The 22400-nt window shown below is 34.0% G+C and overlaps 2 protein-coding genes across 2 annotated transcripts; both read left to right on the top strand.

Annotated features, from left to right (window-relative positions):
• The first annotated feature begins 11646 nt into the window (after nt 1-11646).
• LOC120138383 lies at nt 11647-15016 on the top strand. Its single transcript, XM_039153861.1, has 2 exons — nt 11647-11816; nt 12919-15016. Exon 2 carries the CDS (start codon nt 13793-13795, stop codon nt 14726-14728), a length of 936 nt encoding a protein of 311 aa, XP_039009792.1. The 5' UTR covers nt 11647-11816; nt 12919-13792; the 3' UTR covers nt 14729-15016.
• Nucleotides 15017-17087: 2071 nt separating this feature from the next.
• On the top strand, nt 17088-20028 carry LOC120138437 (EID1-like F-box protein 2). Its single transcript, XM_039153901.1, has 5 exons — nt 17088-17229; nt 17345-17404; nt 17917-17995; nt 18535-19337; nt 19703-20028. Exon 4 carries the CDS (start codon nt 18572-18574, stop codon nt 19316-19318), a length of 747 nt encoding a protein of 248 aa, XP_039009832.1. The 5' UTR covers nt 17088-17229; nt 17345-17404; nt 17917-17995; nt 18535-18571; the 3' UTR covers nt 19319-19337; nt 19703-20028.
• The last annotated feature ends 2372 nt before the right edge of the window (nt 20029-22400 follow it).

Genomic DNA, 22400 nt, shown 5'->3' with positions numbered 1-22400 from the left:
GTCACCTTATTTTATGAATTTAAATATATTTGAGGTTTTTGATGCTAGTCTAACTTAGGTTCAAATTTATTTTGTAGAGCCTTGTAGATTTACTCGATGAGTGCGACTAGAGGTTGTAGGTTGGGTTGTGGTCGTGGTCGAGGGCGAGGGCGAGGGCGAGCGACTCGACCTTTTGTTATGATAGACGATTCTATGTCACCTCGAGATCTTTTTGTCCCGCATATAGATCCGTCTATTTCTAGAGATGATATGGTTGCTTTTGCTAGAGACCCTTCTATCACTGAGGACGAGGACACTGATATGGATGAGGACGCCATTAATAGAGTTGTCTTTCGCGTGTTCAGGAAAGCTACTAGATCCCCTGGTAATATGTATGCTGTTGAGATTTAGAAGTCTTTGGTAGCTGTTGGAGTAGTTCATTTCAAAGGCATTACTGGTGGACCTCCGACTGACGTTGAGTATTGGCTGGAGGATACAGAGAGGATTATAGATGAGATATATTTTAGGCCTGAGCAAAAGTTAAAAGGGCCCTAGTTATGCTAAAGAAAGAGAGTTTTCGGTGGTGGCAATTATTTTTCGATAGTTTTCCAGGAAATCAGTTGACTTAGGATCTTTTCAAGGCACGTTTTCGGAGTCGCTACATTGGAGAGAGATATCTACATGAGAGATGTCAGGAGTTTTAGAATTTGGAACATGATGATATGTCTATTATGAACTATGAGATTGAGTTTATCAGATTAAGCCACTTTTCCACTGGACTTGTTGACACTGAATCAGATCGGTGCTTGAGGTTTGAGAATGGAATCAGATATGAGATCAGGATTCGAGCTGCTACCCACTGGGAAAGGAACTTTGATACCTTAGTTGAGATAACTAAGACAATCGAGGAGATAGAGTGAGTGGGTATGGAGTGCAAAAGAGATCGAGATCGAGACATATTCAGGAGGCCTTCTGGTTTCGTTGATTCTTCTGCACCCAGCAAGAGAGGCAGGGATGAGTCTTTTCAGAGAGGTAAAATGAGTGCCAGGCCAGTGGCGTCAAGTTCTTTAATTGTTTCATCTTTTAGACATGATGGTTCTTCTGGGTCGTAGCCTTTGTCATCACGTGAGCATTGTGGGAAACGTCATTTTGGTGAATGCATGAGAAAATTGGGTACCTGTTTTAGATATGATTATGGTGACCATCTCTTGAGGGATTATCCAAAGACAGCTCCTACAGTTCAGACACCAACCCGTACTCCCACTCGTACTCAGAGTACAATTCAGACTCTTGCAGGGGTCGTAGTCAAGAGAGAGCATCTGATCGGTGAGTCGAGGTTGAGCTTCCCAGAGTAGGGGTCCAGCCAGATCTGAGGCCAGACAGCCTACATTGGTTTACATTGCTAGACGTCGACAGGATCGTGATGAGCATGATATGATTACAGGTATTGTTACTATTCATTTAGTTCCTTACTTTGCATTGTTTGATAATGGTTCTACTCATTCCTATGTGTCGCATTCCATTTCTGAGGGTCTTAATATCCTTGTTGAGATTACTAAAAATTCGGTGACAGTTCAAAGTTCCGTAGGCCAGTCCATAGAGTTAGATCGTATTTTTAGAGAGTGTTCTATAGAGATCCATGGGGAGATCTTTCTGGTTGACCTGATGGAGTTACCTTTGGAGGAGTTTGACTTGATTCTTGACATGGATTGATTGAAAAGTATCAAGTTAATCTCGATTGTGAAACCAAGAGAGTTGTTCTGAAGACTCTGGATAACCGAAAGATTATGATAATCAAAGAACATCGTGGATTCCTAATGAATGTTGTGTCTACTTTGGTAGTTGAGAGGATGATAAGGAAGGGTTCCGAGGCGTTTCTTGCTTATATTATGGATACTAGGAGTTCCCGATCTGACACTGAAGGCATCCAGACTGATAAGAAATTTCCTGATGTTTTTCCTGTAGAGTTATATGGATTGCCACCGGATAGAGAAGTTGAGTTTGAGATTGAAGTCTATTTCGGTTCTACCCTAGTTTCGATGGCTCCTTACCATATGGCCTCAAAGGAGCTTAAGGAACTGAAAGTCCAACTCCATGTGTTGTTGGATAGAGGATTTATTCAACCCAGTGTATCACCATGGGGAGCCACAGTTCTCTTTGTCAAGAAGAAAGATGGGACATTGAGACTCTGTATTGATTATAGGAAACTGAACAAGCTCACAGTTAATAACAAATATCCTCTGCTCAGGATCGATGATATATTTGACCAATTTCGAGGGTTTCTATATTTTTGAAGATAGACTTGAGGTCTGTTTATTACCAACTCAAGTTGAAAGATTCTGATGTCCCAAAGACTGCTTTTCGTACTCGATATGAGCATTACGAGTTTTTAGTGATGTCATTCGGGTTAACTAATGCCTCTGTTGATTTTATGGATCTGATGAATCAGGTGTTTCAATCTTACTTAGACCAGTTTGTAGTTGTGTTCATCGATGACATACTGGTGTGTTCTTGAACTGGAGCAGAACATGATGAGCATTTAAGGATTGTTCTGTAGACTCTAAGGGAAAATAAGTTATACGCCAAGTTGAGAAAGTGTGAATTCTGGCTCAGCAAAATGACTTATCTTAAACATATCATTTCTGCTAAGGGTATCCGGGTATATCTGAGTAAAGTGAAGGCTATTCTGAATTGGAAGCACCCCAAGAATGTCTTAGATATCCGTAGTTTTTTGGGCTTAGCTGGTTACTACCGTCGTTTCGTTGAGGGGATCTTCATTATTGCATCTCCTCTAACGAAACTATTGAGAAAATATGTTCCATTTGTCTGGTCTAAGGCTCAACAAGCTAGTTTTGAGGAACTGAAAACTGTTCTGACTCAAGCCCTAGTACTGATTCAGCCTGAGTCTGGGAAAGATTTTTCTGTCTATAGTGATGTTTCTCACTCTGGATTAGGATGTGTTTTGATGCAATATGGGAAGGTTGTCACTTATGCGTCACGTCAGTTAAAGCCGCATGAACATAACTATCCCACTCATGATCTAAAGTTAGTTGTCGTGGTTTTTGCTTTGAAGATATGGAGACACTATCTCTACAGAGAAAAGTGTTATATCTATACCGATCATAAGAGTCTAAAGTATCTGCTTACACATAAAGAGTTGAATTTGAGACAACTTCTCTGGTTGGAGCTTCTAAAGAACTATGATTGTGAGATAGAGTATCATCAAGGGAAGGCTAATGTGGTGGCCAAAGCCTTGAACCATGAAGCGATACCTGATCTAAGAGCTTTGTTCGCTAGCTTGAGTTTATTTGATGATGACAATATGTTAGCAGAGTTACAAGTTAAACCAACTTTGGCTTAGGAGATTAAGGGAAAATAGCTCCTTGATAGCTCATTGCTTCCTATTATTGAACAGGTTGAGCAGGGATAGATTTCAGAGTATACTTTGGATCATGATAGTATTTTGTACTTTCACGGTTGTTACTGCATCCCAAAAGATGATGAGTTGAGATGGGATATTCTTTAGGAGGCTCATAGTAGTCCTTATGATGTACATCCTGGCGGGGACAAAATGTACAAGAATCTCAAGAAGCACTACTTTTGGACTGGTATAAAGAAGAATATTTCAGATTTTGTGGCGAGGTGTCTGACTTGTCAATAGGTTAAGGCAGAGAACCAGTATTCGTCTGGATTGTTATAGTAAATTAAGATTCTTGAGTGGAAATGAGAGCGCATTATGATGGACTTCGTTACTGGTCTTCCTCTGACTCATTCCAAAGAGGATTATGTTTGGGTGATTATTGATCGACTCACCAATTCAGCTCACTTTATCCTTTTTCGGGTTAATTATTCTTTGGATAAGCTGGATAGATTGTACATTTATGAGACTGTTAAACTTCATGGTGTTCCGTTGTCTATCATACCTGGCCGAGATATGAGGTTCACTTCCAGTTTCTGAAAGGCTTTGCACGAGGCTCTGGGTACTTGTTTGAATTTTAGTACAGGTTTTGACCCACAGACTGATGGTCAGTCTAAACGAGTGATCCAGGTGTTGGAGGATATGTTACGGGGTTGTGTGATTGAGTTCCGTGGTAGTTGGGAAGATTTCTTGTCTTTAGCCGTGTTTGCTTACAATAACAGTTACCATGCAAGTATTTGCATGACACCCTACGAGGCTCTGTATGGACATTGTTGTCATACTCCTATCTGTTGGACTGAGTTGCATGATAGAAAGAATTTGGGTCCAGAGTTAGTTCAAGAGACTAAGGATACTGTCCGATTGATCTGTGACCGCCTAAGAGAGGCATTTGATAGGAATAAATCATACGCAGATCAGCGACAGAAAGATATAGAGTTTGAGGTTAGGGATCAAGTTTTTCTCAAGATATATCTGTGGAAGAAGGTACTGAGATTTAGACATAAGGGTAAGTTGAATCCGAGGTTTATTGGGTCGTATCGTATTCTAAAGAAAGTCGAACCTGTTGCTTATCAGCTTGAGTTGACTCCCCAGCTCAATCACATTCATGATGTTTTTCATGTATCCATGTTGAGCCGATACCATCCAGATCCAGGTTACATCATTCAAGTTGAGAAGGTAGAATTGAGACTTGATTTGTCCTTGAGGAGGAGGTCGTTCAGATTTTAGATCGGGATGAGAGAGTTCTTCGGAATAGGCGTATTACGATGGTCAAAGTTCAATAGAGTAATTGTGACCCCTCAGAAGCTACTTGGGAGACATTGGAGTCAATGGAGGCTTAATTTTTGCATCTGTTTATATCAGGTAAATTTCGAGGATGAAATTTCTTTTAAGGAGTGAGAGTTGTCACATCACAAAATAGGGCCTAAAATTCTCTTAAAAATATTTCGAGGACTAAATTGAATTTTGATTTAATTCGAGACCAAAGTGAATTTTTGATTAAATTCGTATCCAAATTCAAAAAGATAACTAAAGATGGAGGACCTATGGCATGATTTTGCCATTTTCTTTCTTTGGGTTTATATAACCCAATTGAACTTATTTTTTTCTCTATCTAAAACATTTCCTCTTATAGAAGGAAACATTTGATCACCGATTCATCGTCGATCGTTGCTCCATTTTTGACACCTCCTGAACCATCGTGTTCCTTGCATTGTCCCGAGTCTACCGGTGTCCTTTTTTCCGTTGTTGCCAGCGTGTGAAGGGTGAGGAAGATAAAGTTTCTGACGTTTCAAAATCGAGCTCTCCGCCATTCACCTTATGAACCGAGCTTGGTAAGTGTCTCAAAACCCCTTAAAAAGCAATTAGGACTTTTTTGGAATTATTTCGACCCTGTAAAGCCTCGCACGCGCCCCACGCGTTGCCCCTACGTGTGGGGAAAGTCCATCACCTGGTGGACTTCTTGGAAATGGGTCGATCCGACCCGATCTGTGTCTGACCGTTGACCATTGACTGTTGATTGACCGACCGTTGACTTTGACCCCAAAAAGTCAAAATTTTCAAATAGTCATATTTTATATTTTTCGATGTCCTAATTCCAATTCCAAAGTCCTTTTTGCCAAATTCTGACCCAAAGCCCCGAATCGAGCTCATTAACCCCAAAATGCTTAGTATTTTTAGCATTTTTTCTTATTTATTTGAGATTTGGTTATGAAATTGATCCAAGAAGATATTTTTATTAAGATACTCGTGTTTCACCTGACCAAGGATCAGTTAGATCTGATGTTTCCCGTCCATCAGATCCGCTTGATCCACGTTTTACAAGAGTTACCCATAGGTTTTTGTAAATTATTTAAACAAAGGTTAATATTGATTATATTAGGATTCCGATATAGATTTTTCGATTCGTAGGATCTAGTGTTATCGCTGATCATGATCGACAAACTCAGTAGTAGGTTTGCCTATCAGACTACTCAGATAGATACATGTGTGCTTCCTGTTGGTGTTACATTACTATTTTCAACTATCTGCCTGGACTATTTGAAATTTTTGATAATACTGAATTTTTTTACGACACAATACCTGATTTTTTGAACATGGTTTATCTGATATCTGATTTACTATATATTTCTGATATGATCTATGGATTATCGTATTTTCGTATCTGATTTCTGAAAATGGAATATTTTCATGGTTTAAAGGATTAAACTATAATTTTCAATAGACTACATACATGTTATTTATGTCATTAGGGGTTTTATTGGAGGAAGTATCTCAGGCCTAGTCTATGACTTGTAAGACTTATCGCTTTCCGCAGGCTCCTCGCTTTGTGCTCAGGATAAGTCCTTACCGCAGACTCCTCAACTTTGTGCTCAGGGTAAGTCCTTACCATAGGCTCCTCGACTTTGTGCTCAGGGTAAATCCTTATTGCATGCTCCTCTGTTTTGTGCACAGGATAAGATCTTATCGGAGGTTCATCTGCTTTGTGCACAGGGTAAGCCCTTACTGGGTGTACGTGTGGGTGTATGGTTATGGGGAACTTACACATTCTGGTGATCGGACGGGGGTAGTGTTCATGTTTTTAAAATATGTTTGATAAACCGATTTTACTGAAATATTTTTTCTTTATGTTTTTATACACCGTAAGGAGCATACTGAGCTTGTTAGTTCATTCCGTAAATTTTAACCTCCTCAGATAATAGCAGACTAGGCTAGCAGACTTGGCATCAGAAGGATTGACTACTCCTACTTTTTTACTACTGTATCTCTATATGTCTTTGTTATACTTTGGTGACACATGTTTTGCTACCGTCTTGATATATCTATATTATCGGTATTTTGTTCTGTAAATGTTTTATACGGTTTTCTGATATATGTATATATATGTTTATCGTATGAATATTTATTATGGGTAAATTTCATATTATATTGTTATGTGGATTTTAACGTTGTTTTAAATATAAAAAGAATTTCTGAATGTGATATGTGACCGCCTAGATTTGGGCATAATGTCCAGGCCAAGTCTAGGGATTACAAGTAAAGTGATGACAACTTAATAAGCATGTAGATATTAGAGTTTGTAATTGAGTCAAGCTGCAATATTTTATTTATGCATTGTCTTTTCAAACAAGGAGTTATGTATTTGTAAAATGTCATGTTTTTCATACATTGTATAATTGTTTTAAAATTTGAGTATATGATATTAAGTAAAAAGGGTTAGTGACTTTGGTGATTTCGTGTGATACTCAAATTATTAGAATTATGGTGTTACGTTAATTTGACCCAGTTTAAAATTGAGAGCTAAAGAGTGTTTAAACAAAAATATTCAAGCTAACTAATTATAACTTTAGCCTTTTGGACTAAAATGTTCCCTTTTATAGTAGAGGAAATATATTTTTTTAAAAGTAAAATGGAGAAATATTCATTTATCGGAAACCATATCAACGTCTTGCTAATTACAGACTGAACAAACACAATCGAGACTATCATAAAATCTTACAATGACCGCTTAGTGATAGTTTGATAAGCAAAATTATAAACAAATGAAGCAACGAAGTATATAAACTGATTGCACCAATGGCTTCGAGCACCAACCATGGAGGTGAAAAACTTGAAAAAGATCCAAAACGACAAACGGAGAAGGCGATCTCCCCTAAAAGGTAATCTCATTCATGGAAGCATATTGAAATACATACCAAGAAGAAAAACCAAGAGATAAACCTGCACAGAAAGTCCACAAACACTGGTAGCCATGATACCCTTTACTAGAAAAAGAGCCAAGAAAAAAAAGTAATATTAAACTATGATAAAACTAAAATTGAAAACTAGTAAAAGTAAAAGAATATAACGAAAAAATGGGAACAAAAGGGCAGGGATATGGCCGTGAACGGCCACAACCATTGCCCTAAAGATCCCGTCGATTTGCTTGTAACTTCTGAATTGCCGCAGAGATTGAGCAGATTTGGTAACTGTCGCAGAGAAGAAAATGGAGATTTGGTAACTGCCGCAGAGAAGATGGAGATTTGTCACTATCTAAAATAATTTTTAGATATGTTATAAGGATTTAAATGTTCCTTTTTATAGTAGATGGACAAATAAACTTTTATAAATATAATAGAAAGACTTGTAATATATTTTAACCAAATAATGTAATAGTGTTTTTTAAAATTTCATTGAAGGGGATAATTTCATTGACTAGGACAACTAGACACAACAAACATACTATATAAAATGTGACCTCACTACATATCAATCCTAACATTTTATTTATTTATTTTCTTTAGCAACTAACAATCATAATAAATCCAATTTTCCATATACCAATTGCAGTTCAACCAACGTAGATAACCCTATCCCCCAACCACAAAATGAATAAATCTTTATTTAATAGGTATTTTTTGCATTTACCCAATTTTTATTGTTGCATCCGAGTTTGAATTTTTGAAGAAAAAAATCAATACCTATACTGGAAAGCAGTCCACCAATTTAATTTATTGACAAGTAATATTATTCAAGATTTTAGGGTTATTATCTTAAGTTTATCATTACAGATGTTTTGGGTAGGAATGATAATTTTATCTGAAATTAATGGGTTCCGGCCCGATCCAACTTAATAAAGTCGAGTTTTTTTTAAAGAAAAATTTGAGTTTAGGCCGGGTTTTATATAGGATTAGGTCGGTTGGGTCGTTTTAGGATGGAGGGTGAAAAACCTTCAATCTGATCTGACCCAGGGATAATAGAGTAATTTTTTCATATAAATATATGGAAATTGCTATAACACCTCTTCTCTTTATATTTTTTTTAATTAGATCCTTAATTTATGTCATTAGGTCGGATCGAGTCGAGTTTATACTTCAAAAAATCGGGTTTAGTCGGATTCGAGCAGAGGATATATATTTTTCATATCGGTTCGAGTTCGGGTAGAGAGTATAAAATTTTCGGGTCAGATCAGACTGGCCAAAAATCTGATCTATTGTCACCTCTATTTTGGGGTATTATTGGCCTTGCAATGAGATACGTTTTGTGTCCATTATAATGTGTGTGTTATATTTTGGTGTTTGCGAATGAAACAAATTGGGTTGGGAGTGTCACCCTTACCCCTGTAGTATCTGATTTAGGTTAGTCGTTCAAAATATCAGACACCAGTGATTAATTCAAAAAAAATATTAAATCTAAATAACAACTTTTGAGTTAACAATTCGTTCTATATACATTTTAACATATTTTTGTTCATGTCTTCGTGTTATATTTTTTGATGTCATTTCATTCTTCACATATTATGTCATGTTGAATTAGTGTTTGAATGTTTATTAATTGACTCATAATTTATCATAATTAATTAATTCTAAAAATATATTAATTTTTTCCAAGATAATTTTTCATATGTTTAAGTAATTTTTAATAGTCAGAGTGATTACAAGATAATATATGTTTAGAACTTTTTTAATCTATTGACAACACATGCATATCTCTGCAGACACAATTACTTGAATTCAAGATCTCTAAAGAGAACAATATTCTCTTTTATCATTAAGACCACTTAATGAGTTTATATTTAAATAAATTTAAATATTTTAATACATTAATAAATCATTTTATATAAATTTAAATATTCATATATTTATGTCGTATTATGTTTAACATGTTATTTTCATATCATGTTTCAATTCATTTCATATTACATATATTTTTCGTGTTTAAATACTAATTCTTAAATTAATTATTTAAGAATGGGAAGATTGCATTTACCATAAATTAATAAAGATATTATACTTAAAATTAGATTAGGTCTTAAAAATATTATCCTTATTTTAAATTGGTTCCTAAATTTTAAAATATTTTCTATTAGCCCATTTTAAATTAGGCCCCAAACTTTAAAACATTTCATAGTAATCTTCAAAATATCAATATCATTTAAAAAATAATTTTTTTAAATGAGAATTGAACTTGTGACCTTCTGAAAAAATTAATATGATTTTGAAGGTCGTGGTAATTTTTTAAGAGGTACCAGGTTCAACTCCTAGGATCTTAAAATAAAGATTAACTTTTTAACCAATAGAGTTATCGGCCTGTTAACAGAATGATCAAAAGAGAATGATAATGGTAATTTGAGGATCAATATAAAATGTTTTAAAGTTTAGAGACTAATTTTAAATGAGTCCTAATTTAGACTTTGTGCAGTGGTCATTTGCTATTGCAATTTAAGATGTCCGCAAATGTGTTAATCTAACTAATTCAATGTCAAAATAAAAACCTTTAATTGCCATTATATTTTGATATTAATTCGATATATGAAACGTACCTTTTTTTTTTATAATTTTAAAGAAAAATAACAACATATTTTTTTATGTTGGACTTGTCGTTCTCAAGGTTTCGTCTTAACTAATTCTGATCGATTCGAGTCGTACACCTAAATTTTGGTGGGTGAGTCTCCTAACATGAATTTTCTGCATACACAAAGATTCAAAATCGATACTTACTTAAACGATATCAAGCTGCTTACTACTTGAACCAACCCATTAGTAAAATGACAACATATTTATATGCTTGAATATGTTTAAAAAGTTATCTAATAAGTAATTGTGTATATATATATATATATATATATATATATATATATAAGAAATGGACATTCTAAAAATAAATAAAACATGTGTCTAAAAAATAGTGAAATTACATTTATATGGTTGTATAGAAAGTTTATAATACCATATGGAAAAAATGAGCTTTGTAAGAAAGAATAATCAAAATAAATTATATTTTTAACGAGGTATGATTTGTTTACGTTCCGTATAAATTTTAGGTTTACATTATTTTAATATTATTGAAAGAGTAAAAATAGACAATTAAAATTAACAGTAAAAAATACAAAAATATAATATCAACCGTATATTTTTACTTAACCAACAATCATAAAAAAATATAACACTAAGTATAAATGAATCATAACTATTTTTATGTTATATCAATAAAAATTAAATTAATAAATTTAAAATAATTTTAAAAATAAAAATAAAATATATTATAATCTATAAAATTATAAATTATTGAAAATATTTTAAAAAACAAATATTACAAATAATATACACATATAATATATAAACATAAATATATATTAATTATATTCATGTAATCAAATTAATGAAACTAATAACCAACTAGGGTTGGTTGAAGTAGTAAGCAATATGATATTGTTTAAGTAATGTCTCAAGTTCGAATCTTTGTATATGTAAAAAATCCATGCTGTGAGACTCACCCACCAAAAATACTAATAAAACTAATATACTTTTAATTTTATATACATAAAAAAGCACTAGTAATCTTAACAACATATAAGAAAATTACAATCTTATGTTATTTATATGTATATAATAGCACGAACTAAATTATCTAAGTAGTTAAATGAATGATTTTTATTTTGAAAGATTTTAATCTCATACACAAGAGTTTATAAAAATATTTGAACTTTTATTTTTTAATAATTAAAAATATTTAAAACATATACTACCTATAATCCTCTTCCATTAATAAAAATTAAATATATATAATTAATTTAAATCTAATAATAAATGAATTCATATTTTAAATCAATTACTTACTACACCGACTGGGATTTGTAGAGAAAAGAAAAAGGAAAAAAAAAAAAGCATACCGATTGAGATATAGATACTTGTATTTCAGAAGTGGGTCCCACTCTTTTTCATAGAAATCTGCAACAAACCAAACGCGCAAATCAAAGCTAAAACCTACGAAAAGGGGAAGAAAAAAAAAAGTTGCTTGCACGATCTTCAAGCAAAAGAACAACCTTTTCGTGAACTTCCATTCCAAAAGGCTAAAAAACCATTCTTTCATTTCATTTATGTTCAGTTGCTTTACCTTCTGCTTAAGCACAGACTTCATTCCTCAGCCGTAATATATAAAGGTACAACTCCCCCTTCCCTTCTTATTACCCATTTCTTCCTTTACAAGGGTTTTTCTATTGTTTGGAACAATGGGTTTCTTCCAGATGGGCTTCAACTCATAATCGCTTGTTTCTTCTGCTTTGTTTTTGGTAGTTTCTCTTATTTTGTTTGATTTGTTCTTCGAATTTGGAAATTTCTTTTCTTCATTTTTTTCTGGTAAAAGTTGCCGTTTCATCAAGTTCTTTATTTGTTTTTTTTTTTTTGTTCAGTTGTGATCTTAGTGGAAATTTAGCTTTGCTTTTGTGTTTCTTTTTGGTATGGATTTTAGGTGAGACAGTGTTTATTGATGGATTATTTATCAATTTCTAAGATTGGTGGCTTAGTGAATTCTTCAACCCCTTCTTTTATTGCTTTGCCTAACTTGCTTGTTCTCATCAATGTAATCCCCCCCCAAATTTTTTTGTAACCCTGTTTTTATAAATAAAAATGAAAAAAAAAAGATTTTTCTTTTGTAAATGTTCATCTAGTAATTAACTGTTCGATTACACAGTAAACCCCACGGTGCTGTATATTTTATGTTTTCTTTTCCAGAAACTTTCCATTTTCATTGTATATTGAACAAAATAAATTCATTAAAAAGCTACTTGTCTGTTTTGTTGAATTGATCCAAGAATGCATTAATTGTTACAGTTGAATCAAGCTGGATATGCCAATTGATTCTTTTAAGATGGCGAACAAGAATAGAATGTATGATGAAATCAAAGATCATTTATTTTATATATGAAATGCTTATATTTATCTCTTTCTTTTATGTCATTGTTTTTATATGCTTTCTAGTTCATGCCGATTGTTGTATAATTGTCTTTCGAATTTGTTTCTGTTAGTTGTCTCTGAAGTTTAACTTGATCGTAACAACTAGCTCCTAATGATCTTTATTCTTTCTGTCTTGTTCTCCGGGGCAGACAAATTTTGTTAATCGGTTGAGCTAAATAATATTCGGTATAATAGCAGAACAGAGCTTGATTGGTTCTTTTATATGCTTCATTCATCTTGCTGTCGGTTTTATACATGTATCTGGTCTACGATGGAGGATGGACTAATATAGCTTTGGTTGGTTTCCAGGACTATCTGTTTTCTTAACTTGGATTCACTTCTACATATTTGATGGACGGGGAGAGTATCAGTTCACCAGTGGCACTAGATATTTCCGGGCCTGGAAGTTCGAGAAGAAAATCCTTGGCGGGAGCAGATTCAGTGAGCGGCAGAGAGAAGACACTTCCTCGTTATCTGAGAGCTTCTACGCTTCGTGTCATGATTTCTGCAAATATGGAAAGAAACATGAATCTGACGAGAATGCTATACATCCCTTCCGGAAGAGGAATATCAAAAAGCCGTCTGGTGACCCAAATTTATTTCGGAGCTTAGATTTACAGCAGAGGAAGAAGAAAACCGCTACTGAATCCAGGTCTTTCTCCAATTCCCGATCTCGTACCCCTGATATGCCTAAGGCCATGGAGCTTCAGCTTTCCAACGGCTCTCCTGATGGAAATAATTCTACGACTCATGGTGTTTTGTCAGAGAAAGAAAAGACATCAGTGGCAAAGCTTAAGCCCACCAATCATTCACCCAATTCCAGTGGTCGCCGTCATACGTCCAGTGTCCTCAAGCTAGAAGTGTCAACAAATTCTCCGGACAACCAAACTTCTAAGAAATATGGAATACTGTCTAAGGAAGAAAAGGCATCAACGGCAAAGCTTAGATCTTCACCCAATTGAAATCAAGCTTATCCGATGCCCCAAAAGTCACGCAGAGGGGTGGGTCACCATCTTCTAAGAAAGAAGGAGTCTCTTCAAAAGAAGTCTCTCTGAAAGCTAAAGAGAAGAGCTTTTCTAAATTGCACGGTACTTCGAAGCTGAAATTTCAGGCAGAAGCGCTTCCTTCAGCTTCCTTCCCGTCAGAATGTTCAAGTGTTAAGAGGAGCAATGGAGTTAGTGATATGAAGACTGGAAAAAGGAAAAATACCGCCAAAGTAGCTGTAAAGAAAGCATTATTATCATCATCGAGAGCTTCATTGTCTCCAAGAGCTTCTCTTGCTAGAGCTACGAGCCTAACTGCAAGAAAGAACCGGAACCTAAAAGTAGTGCCTCTACAGAAGAATCAGAACAAGGTTGAAAAGGCTGAAACTGAGCAACCTCTCGATGAACATGAGGTACGCAATAATGATGCACTTGAAGAGAAAACCCTTTATGTTATCAAAATGGAGTCGGAAAATATATTGTTGGAATCTGATAAAAATGAAAATTGTGCTGCTGAATTGTCTCCACCCATTACTTCATCTCCCAAGGCATCGAGTCTCCCAATGTCTCCACCTTTGTCATCACATGGCACTAGGGATGAAGATGAGTCTGAGTATACGGATGACTCAGGCTCTGAATACTACGAAGATGAAACTGTAAACACAGAAGAAGTGGAAATTTTGGAAGGAGAAAATGGCGGAAGGCCCAGAAATTCTGAGATGGTAATCTCTGATGGAAAGGATTGTCAACCTGTGAAATTATCTTTTAGGAGAGGAAAGGTCGTTGAAATTCAATCTGAGAATAATGGTCCAAGGAGGCTCAAGTTCAGGAGAGGAAGATTGCTTGGGGGAAACCAAAATGCTAAGGGCGAGCGGAGAACCTTTAGGACAAGAGAACGTGATGGTTCCATGAATGACAACCAACCCGGTGGGGAAAAAGTAGTTGAAAAAGTAGTTTTGAGACACCAAGATTTGCAGGGTAAGAAAGACGAAAAGGGTTTGTTTAACAATGTCATCGAAGAAACTGCTAGTAAACTCGTTGAAACCCGAAAAAGTAAGGTTAAGGCCTTGGTTGGCGCGTTTGAAACCGTCATCTCCCTCCAAGACACCAAACCTTCTGCAAACAGTTCCACTTGAGCTTGTGATAAACCATTTCCTTAAACAGTTGGTTCATAGGAAAGTGATAGGAGAATAAACCTAAGCTTTCGAGAGGTAACTATGGGTTTACACAGCTGTGGCAGTCTAAAAGTAGATTTTACCATTATGACTTGAGCAATCTCGGATCCTGTTTTGAAATCGAGATCCCGTGTGTACTGATATCGACACGCTTCACGTACAGTCTTGCGATGGGTATGCTTCTTCGTTTTTTTTTATGAGGTTATAATGTGATTATTTTCTATCATGTGAATAAAGCAATATACTCATGACTTTCATGTTACATTTAGGAGATAACGAGGATGTCTGGTAACTGCAATTTACGTTTTGTGTCGTGTTTTAAAGTGGCATATTTGCGGTGTTTTTCTCTCATCACTCGTTCTGTTTTGGCTGGTTGATCGTGTATTGTGTTCATTGTTGGTTATAACTGGTTTATCATGTAATGTGTTCATTGTTGGTTATCATGTATCCCCATATCAATATATCCCTTTATCCTTCAAATGTTTAGAAATGCCAGGTACACCCAATATTTCACATTTGCACTGATGCTAATAACATAGCTGTGCATAACTTGTCACTTTTTTATTTGCTAAATTTTAGTTAAATTTGTAATACTTGTTATATGAATAATACCTCATATATTATTCAATGCATAATACAAGTTTTTTATATACATTAGTTAAAGAAAATCCTTAACTAACTAACCAACTGATAATATAATGAAGTGTTGATCCCCTCAAGTTGGAGGTTGAAAAATATTTTTCATCCTCAACTTGAATGTCAAATTGTTGTGTTGCTCAACTCCGAGTTCCTTGGTCAAAATATCTATCCGTTGTTCGATCGAGCTCATATGTTTAGTTTTGATCAAACTTTGTATCTTTTTAGTTTTGATCAAACTTTGTATCTTTTCTATAATGAAGTAACAATCTATCTCAATATATTTTGTTCTTTCATGATAAACAAGATTTGCAGCTATTTGCAATGTTGCTTTGTTATCACCATGCAATATAGCTGGCTGCTCAAATTTTACTTCAGGTTCTTGCAAGAGGCCTTTTAACCGAACTATTTTTGCTGTTGTAACCGACCAGCTTCTGTATTCAGCCTCTGCTGAAGACCTTGCAACAATATTATACTTTTTGGACTCCAAGAGTTTAAAGATTCCCCTAATTTAATCTCTTATGTGATATTGAATTGCATATGTACAAAAGCTTACCAATTAATCTCTTATGTGATATTGAATTGCATATGTACAAAAGCTTAACAATTAATCTCTTATGTTTTGATTTATCCTTCAGCAATCATTTTCAAAATGTTAATTGTAATATTGATCGACGCTGGACCACGAAAGACATCACATTTGGTGAAGTAATAAATTGACCGCCAACCATGATTGAGCATACGGAAAGGTGCTAGCTGAAGAAGAATATATTAAAAAACGGATAAATTGAAAATTTATCTCTAAACTACTTTCGGTTTACAAAAAGTTAATAAATTGGAATTTTATCTAAAATTCAGAGGTTAAAAAAATTAAACTCTTTTACAAACGTCATGTCATGTCATCAAACTAACAACGTTTAATGTTACGGTGATCAAAATTTAATAAAACGATAACGTAAGTGATCAAAATATAACTTTTTAGAATTTGGTGAGCAAAAATGTACAACCATAATAGGTATGTGACCATTCTGATAGTTTACCCTTTAAAGAAACAACAAATTACTACGGTGTTTTTTAAATAAAAACAAAGAAATGATGTTATACATATTATTATTATCATTCAAACCACTTGTAAAACTAAAGTTATTTTCTTTTATTAATCTAGACGGTCGTATCTTTGAAATTTATGATGTTCAAATCTGAAATATTAAAAGTTAACCCTTTCTTTTATTTTTAAGAGTGCAACAAAATTATTTTTTAAATGAGGTACAATGAAAAATGGGAGTAACCAATCAGTAGATGCCACTAAACAAAAAAATCCATCGATTAAATTCCAAGAAATTCTATATTTCCGCGTGTCAAAACTTAAGTGGTTAAGAATCTTTCTGTGGATAGTATACTCGTCTGTCATTTTACATTTTTTAAGTCCCGACACAAAATTTCAAACATTTAACAGTAAAAACTAAGGACTGAATTTTCAAAACCCCGAAGGTCTGCTTTAAAAATAACCTCCAATGGGTTCTCGCCACGTGGTGAAAAGGGTCCAGCTAAAACTACTTAGACTCCTAGGTCACACGTGTGACAATATAATTAGTCGTTGATGTGTGAAAGAAAGCGTTGTCGTACGATTAATTTTTCTGAAAAATATTTAATATTTGTCTTTCTGCCACATAAAACCCCAAAACTTCTTCTTCAGTCTTCTCTCATCACCGTTTCTCTGCAATTTGTATTATTTTGGGGATTTTTTTTTCGGTTGCAAGAAAGAGATTTTGTATTTTACGGAAATGCCCTTCTGCTTACGTTAAAACCCAGTTTCAATTCTTCGTGTAAACGTTTCAACAATGATTTGACAGTTTTTTTCCTTTTTTTTCTAGGACTGAGTTTTGTAGGCAGGTGCAGGAAATCCCTAATATTTTTGTTAATTATCTTACGTTTTTGCAGAGTATTTTTGTCTATTTAAAGGTCTAAAGACTATGTAAAGATAGATTCGTCCAGGTGAAGGTGAGAGATTTGTCTTTGATCTCTAAATCTTTGTATTTTTGCTTAACTTTTGGTTAATTTGTAATGGATTTATTTATTGAAAGGGGGGGGGGTTCAATTTATAATGTGGATTTTGGAAATTTTAGTGCACAAGTGAAGTGGGTTTTTTTTTTTTGGATTACGCATTTGAGTTGAATTTGTAGAATGCATTTTTTTTAAATGTTTTCTTTTGATCTGAGCTTTGATAAATTTAATAGCATGCATTGGTCGAATAAATCAAGTTCTTTGTATTTTACCTTTTTGATCTAAGAATCTAAGTTAAGTTTGAGAATAAAATTAACTATGATATAAAGTAAACGACTGCTTTGGCCAATATGGAAAGATGACCAAATGTATTGATTGTTTGTGCATTATGAGCAATTTTGATGTCTAAATGGAAAATTTAATTTACTAAAAGCATGATTCTTCATTCTATTTATTGTCCGAAAATTCATTCCAATTCTTAGATGGTACATTGCATATCTGTGTTTCAGGTTTCCCCACCCTTTGATAGGACCTCAAACTAGCATATTAAGACTTTCTTCTATTGGAGGATCTGACACCGATTTTGAGGTACATTTGACATGTATTTAAGATTAGATATTTATTCAACCATGGCTGAAGTCTATCTCTTAGAGTTCTCTAGGATGCTGTTATGGTATCTTTGCCGACAAAGCGAAAGAACTTGGAGTTAAAATGTAATTTAATCCACCATATTGCAGATTATGGATCATACTCGGACATCTCACTTTTTATTTGTGTGAAAGTATAATTTTCATTTAAAATCAAAATTGAGAGCCAGCAGTTGATCCACTCCCCTGAGTTTCCTGGGAATTGCTGCCTGAGCTGCCTGCTAGAATTTGTATTAAGGCATGAGTTTGCAGTGAAACCTTAGCTCTTCTTTGCTTGGTTTTGTCCCAGAAAAATAATTTAGGCTTTGAGCTGTTAGTTTTCAAGTCATTCATTTTTTGCTCTTTCATTATGCTGTTAATTTTTCCATCCCTGAATGTTTATGCCAATTCTTCTGGTTCATAAACTTGATATTGATATTCAAGTTCAGGCTACTGAAAAATGGTGTGTAATTATGATGTTTTGTTGTTTTGTTTAACCAGGATATAGGATCATTGTTTCTTTTTGCTTGTGGGGATAATGATCCTGACAAAACAGTATCGTTGCATACACTCATCTAGTTGTCAATGCACAAAGGGTCATCTAAGTGAAGATGTGATTTTCTTAGTGTTTCAACAACTCAACTGGAATCCGAAGTTGATTGCCACTCTTTCATTAGTATGCAAATGGTTCGATGATCTTGCCAAGAGAGTACTTTGGAAAGAATTCTGCAAAACGAGGGCCCCAAAGATGATGCTTGATCTGCAGTCTAGTGGAAGTCACAGTGTTGATGGGAACTGGAGAGCACTTGGAAAACTGCTTATCTATTGTTCGGGTTGTAGTGGCGGTCGCTTGTTCAACAGTGTTCAAATACCTGGCCATTTTGTTTACAGGACCAGGTTCTCAAGGACTTCAGGCAAGAGCTTCCTTTTACCACAATGCAGGACTGATATTTTATATGTGTCTGACCCATGTGAACATCTGGACCAAGGGGAAGAGGGTGATATGGGATTTTTTAGAGGAGTTTTCAAGTCATTCTTGGTTTCAAAGGTTCGGAAGAGGTTGATTGACAGGGCAGCAAAGCTTCATCCAACAGCTGTGTGCCCTTATTGTAAGGCAAAGTTGTGGGACATGCTGCAAGCAAAAATGATTCCACAAAGTGCAAGCTGTAGGCTGGGTGCCTATGAGGATTGCATCGAGTATTACGTGTGTCTTAATGGACATATGCTTGGCATCTGCACCCTATTACCGTTGTCTGATTCTGAAGAGGCATCTGGATCGGAGTGAGTGATTGAATGCAAACCAGGTAATATCATGCAGCAAGAATTCATATTTTAACAAAAAGGAACTGGGTTAAAACTCTTGAGGAAAATGGCAATGATTGTGTGCGGTTAGTTCAAAACACAAATTGCTCATTGGAAGACCCGTTCGTTCTTGGTTGCAAGCCTATACCCCATAGGCAGACATTTGCAGTAACTTTTTTAGTTTGTCATCCATAGTGCTACGTGCATCTTTTTTTTACTCCATGCTAAAATCCCATTAACTATCCGTTCTCATATAACGAGCAATGCATATGGTGTAGGTTAATAATCTATAATTAGGAGTTTATGTGAGTTCTTAGCTGAAAAAATACGCCTATATCCGACTAAATGTATATCGTGTTCTTTGCAGTTTGTTTGCCATCTCATGTGTGGACTGATCTCCCGGTGGATCAGATATAGATAGAGGGGAGACAAGATGGACTGTACTAACTTATCTCTGGACCTGAAATCAACCATCATAACTCGGCGTCTTCTCTCTAGTGCTTTGCTACTTTGTCTACAGTACTCACCGAGTGTTTTCTAGAAAGGTTAGAAGCTATAGTTAACCATTTTTGCTTATTTCAATTGTCCAATGGTTCGACAGTGGTCAGTGTGAAACATGTAATACCTGTACTTTGTACATTTATCATGTATGGCTCATATGTGTTTGCATAGCTGATTGGCATCTCCGATGATTCATGAAGTAGTAGTTTAGATCATTCATCCCCTTGTTTGTTTACCTACTTTTCAAAAGAAATTCATCCTGATTTTGAAGGTTGTACTCCACAGAACTTTGAAAAAGGGTATTTCCGAATCCGATTTTCGACGAGTTCCTTGTTCCTATTACATTCATTCACCGTCTTTCCGTAGACCTTTGAAAATGGTGTCTCTGAATCCAGGTCTTTGAAGAGTTCATTGTTCCTGTTGTATTTCCAGCACCTTGTGCTTTCTCTCCTGCCAAAATGCTTTGTTGCAGATGGGTGACTAGATGGGGATGGGATGATTAATTATCAATGCATTTATTATTATTATTATTATTATTATTTTTATAATAATATATTTATAATATATATAAACAATAAGTTAGTTAACCAATCAAACTCACCGATATTCAATAGGTTTGGTTATATTATTTTAGATCACAAAGATCGATCAGATAGATAATTGTTGGATAAAAATACAAATCGAGTCAATTAGTTTAACTTATTCACCTTTAATTGAGTTGAATTACTCAAACTTATGGTCTGTTTGTTTGGCTGTAATTGGTTATTTAAAAAATGAATTATTGGAATTTGAATTACTGGAACTGAAAAATGAATTACTGGAATTTGAATTCTAGAAAATGAATTACATTTCTGGAAAATATTTTTCGGAAAATGTTTTCCGTAAAATGAATTACATTTTTCTGAAAAACATCTGGAAAACATTTTATGATGTCTGGAAGATGTTATTTAAACCCTTTTCCACTAGTTGAAGAGTTTTTTTAAAATTATTTATTATAAATATTAAATGTAATAAATAATATTATTTATCATAAAACTTAATATTATTATTTTAAAATATTAAAATAATTTATTTATTATTAAATATTATTTTTATAATTTTATTAATAAAAATAATAATTTTTGTATATTTTAGTGAAATAAAATATTATAAATTATATTAATTATTTATTAAAGTAATAGTGTTATATTATATTTTAAACATATTAATTAGTATATTTTAAATATCTTTATTAAAATATTATTTAAATATATAAATAATATTATTCATTATTAAATATATAAATTTTTTATTATATATTATTAAAATAAAAATATAATATCTTATATTATTATAATATAATTGATTATTTTATATAATATTAAAAATATTATATTATATTATTATAAATATTAATAAATAAATAAATAATATTTTGATGAAAATGATATTAAAATATTTTATTAATATTAAATTCATAAAATAAAATTATTTTGAGTATTTATTCTTTGAAGTGGAAAGTTCAGAAAATGACTTATGTACAGAAAACACAAAGGAAATTATGTTACTAGGAAAATGAATTACATTCTGGAAAACCAATTACGTTAAACAAACATGGGAAAACATTTTCCGGAAAAAGAATTACGTGAAACAAACACGGAAAAATATTTTCTGGAAAACGAATTACGTAAAACAAACACGAAAATTTAAGGAAAATCAATTCCGTAATTCCAATTACAGTAAACAAACACACCCTTAAGGTTAGTCTTATATGTTTTAGAAAATATTAAATTCAAAAATAAATTATATATATATATAAAATGAAAACCTCGAGTTAACAAAATTAAATAAAATACAAATGACATTAATAATATACATGAATTCAAGTCAGAGTCTAGTCTCAATTATCTTCTTGGGTTCTTGCTCATTTCTTTTATTATTTCTTTTGAATTACACATAAATTCTTCACATCCACCCCCCATTCTGACATGTCCGCTACGGGTGGGGCGGGTGCGGATATCCCCTCCCCCATCTTCATACTCACATAATATTTTTTAATTCATCATCCGCCTACTACCTATGATGGGTATAAATTTTTAAATCCACACTCGTCCACGCAGGTACATTTTCAAATTCATCCCCACACCCACTACCCACTAGCGACATACCCATCTAGACCCGCCTGACAGCAAACTAATGGGATGTTGGACTTGATTCTCAGACAGTTCGTGATGGGGTAGCAGCGCATGCTTCAATTTGTCAGAAGAATAGCTCTACGAATGTTATGGAGACAGATTATAGGGAGCATGTAGTCGTAGAGCTGGATTGTTGTGTTGCTTTCGATGTTAATGCTGATAGTGCGCCTAATATGAGTTTTGAGGGGATAAAGAACATGGAAACTGCTGCTTTTGATGTTAATGCTTATAGTATGACTAATTTGTGTTTTGATGGGCAGCATGAGCTAAAGAATATGGAAAGTGACTTGGTTAGTGGGATTATGGGTTTAATCAAAGAGCCGAATATTTCTTTAATTAAAGACCAGATTAAAGACTAAATATCATTAATATTTGGATAAATTATATGTT

This window comes from Hibiscus syriacus, unplaced genomic scaffold, assembly GCF_006381635.1.
Source record: "Hibiscus syriacus cultivar Baekdansim isolate YM2019G1 unplaced genomic scaffold, ASM638163v2 tig00110691_pilon, whole genome shotgun sequence".
NCBI lineage: Eukaryota > Viridiplantae > Streptophyta > Magnoliopsida > Malvales > Malvaceae > Hibiscus > Hibiscus syriacus.
This window is presented reverse-complemented; position numbering and strand designations above follow the sequence as displayed.

Excerpts from the sequence above, each read along its gene's own strand:
- LOC120138383 (XM_039153861.1), top strand. The coding sequence starts at position 13,793 with ATGAAGACTGGAAAAAGGAAAAATACCGCCAAAGTAGCTGTAAAGAAA.
- LOC120138437 (XM_039153901.1), top strand. The coding sequence starts at position 18,572 with ATGATCCTGACAAAACAGTATCGTTGCATACACTCATCTAGTTGTCAA.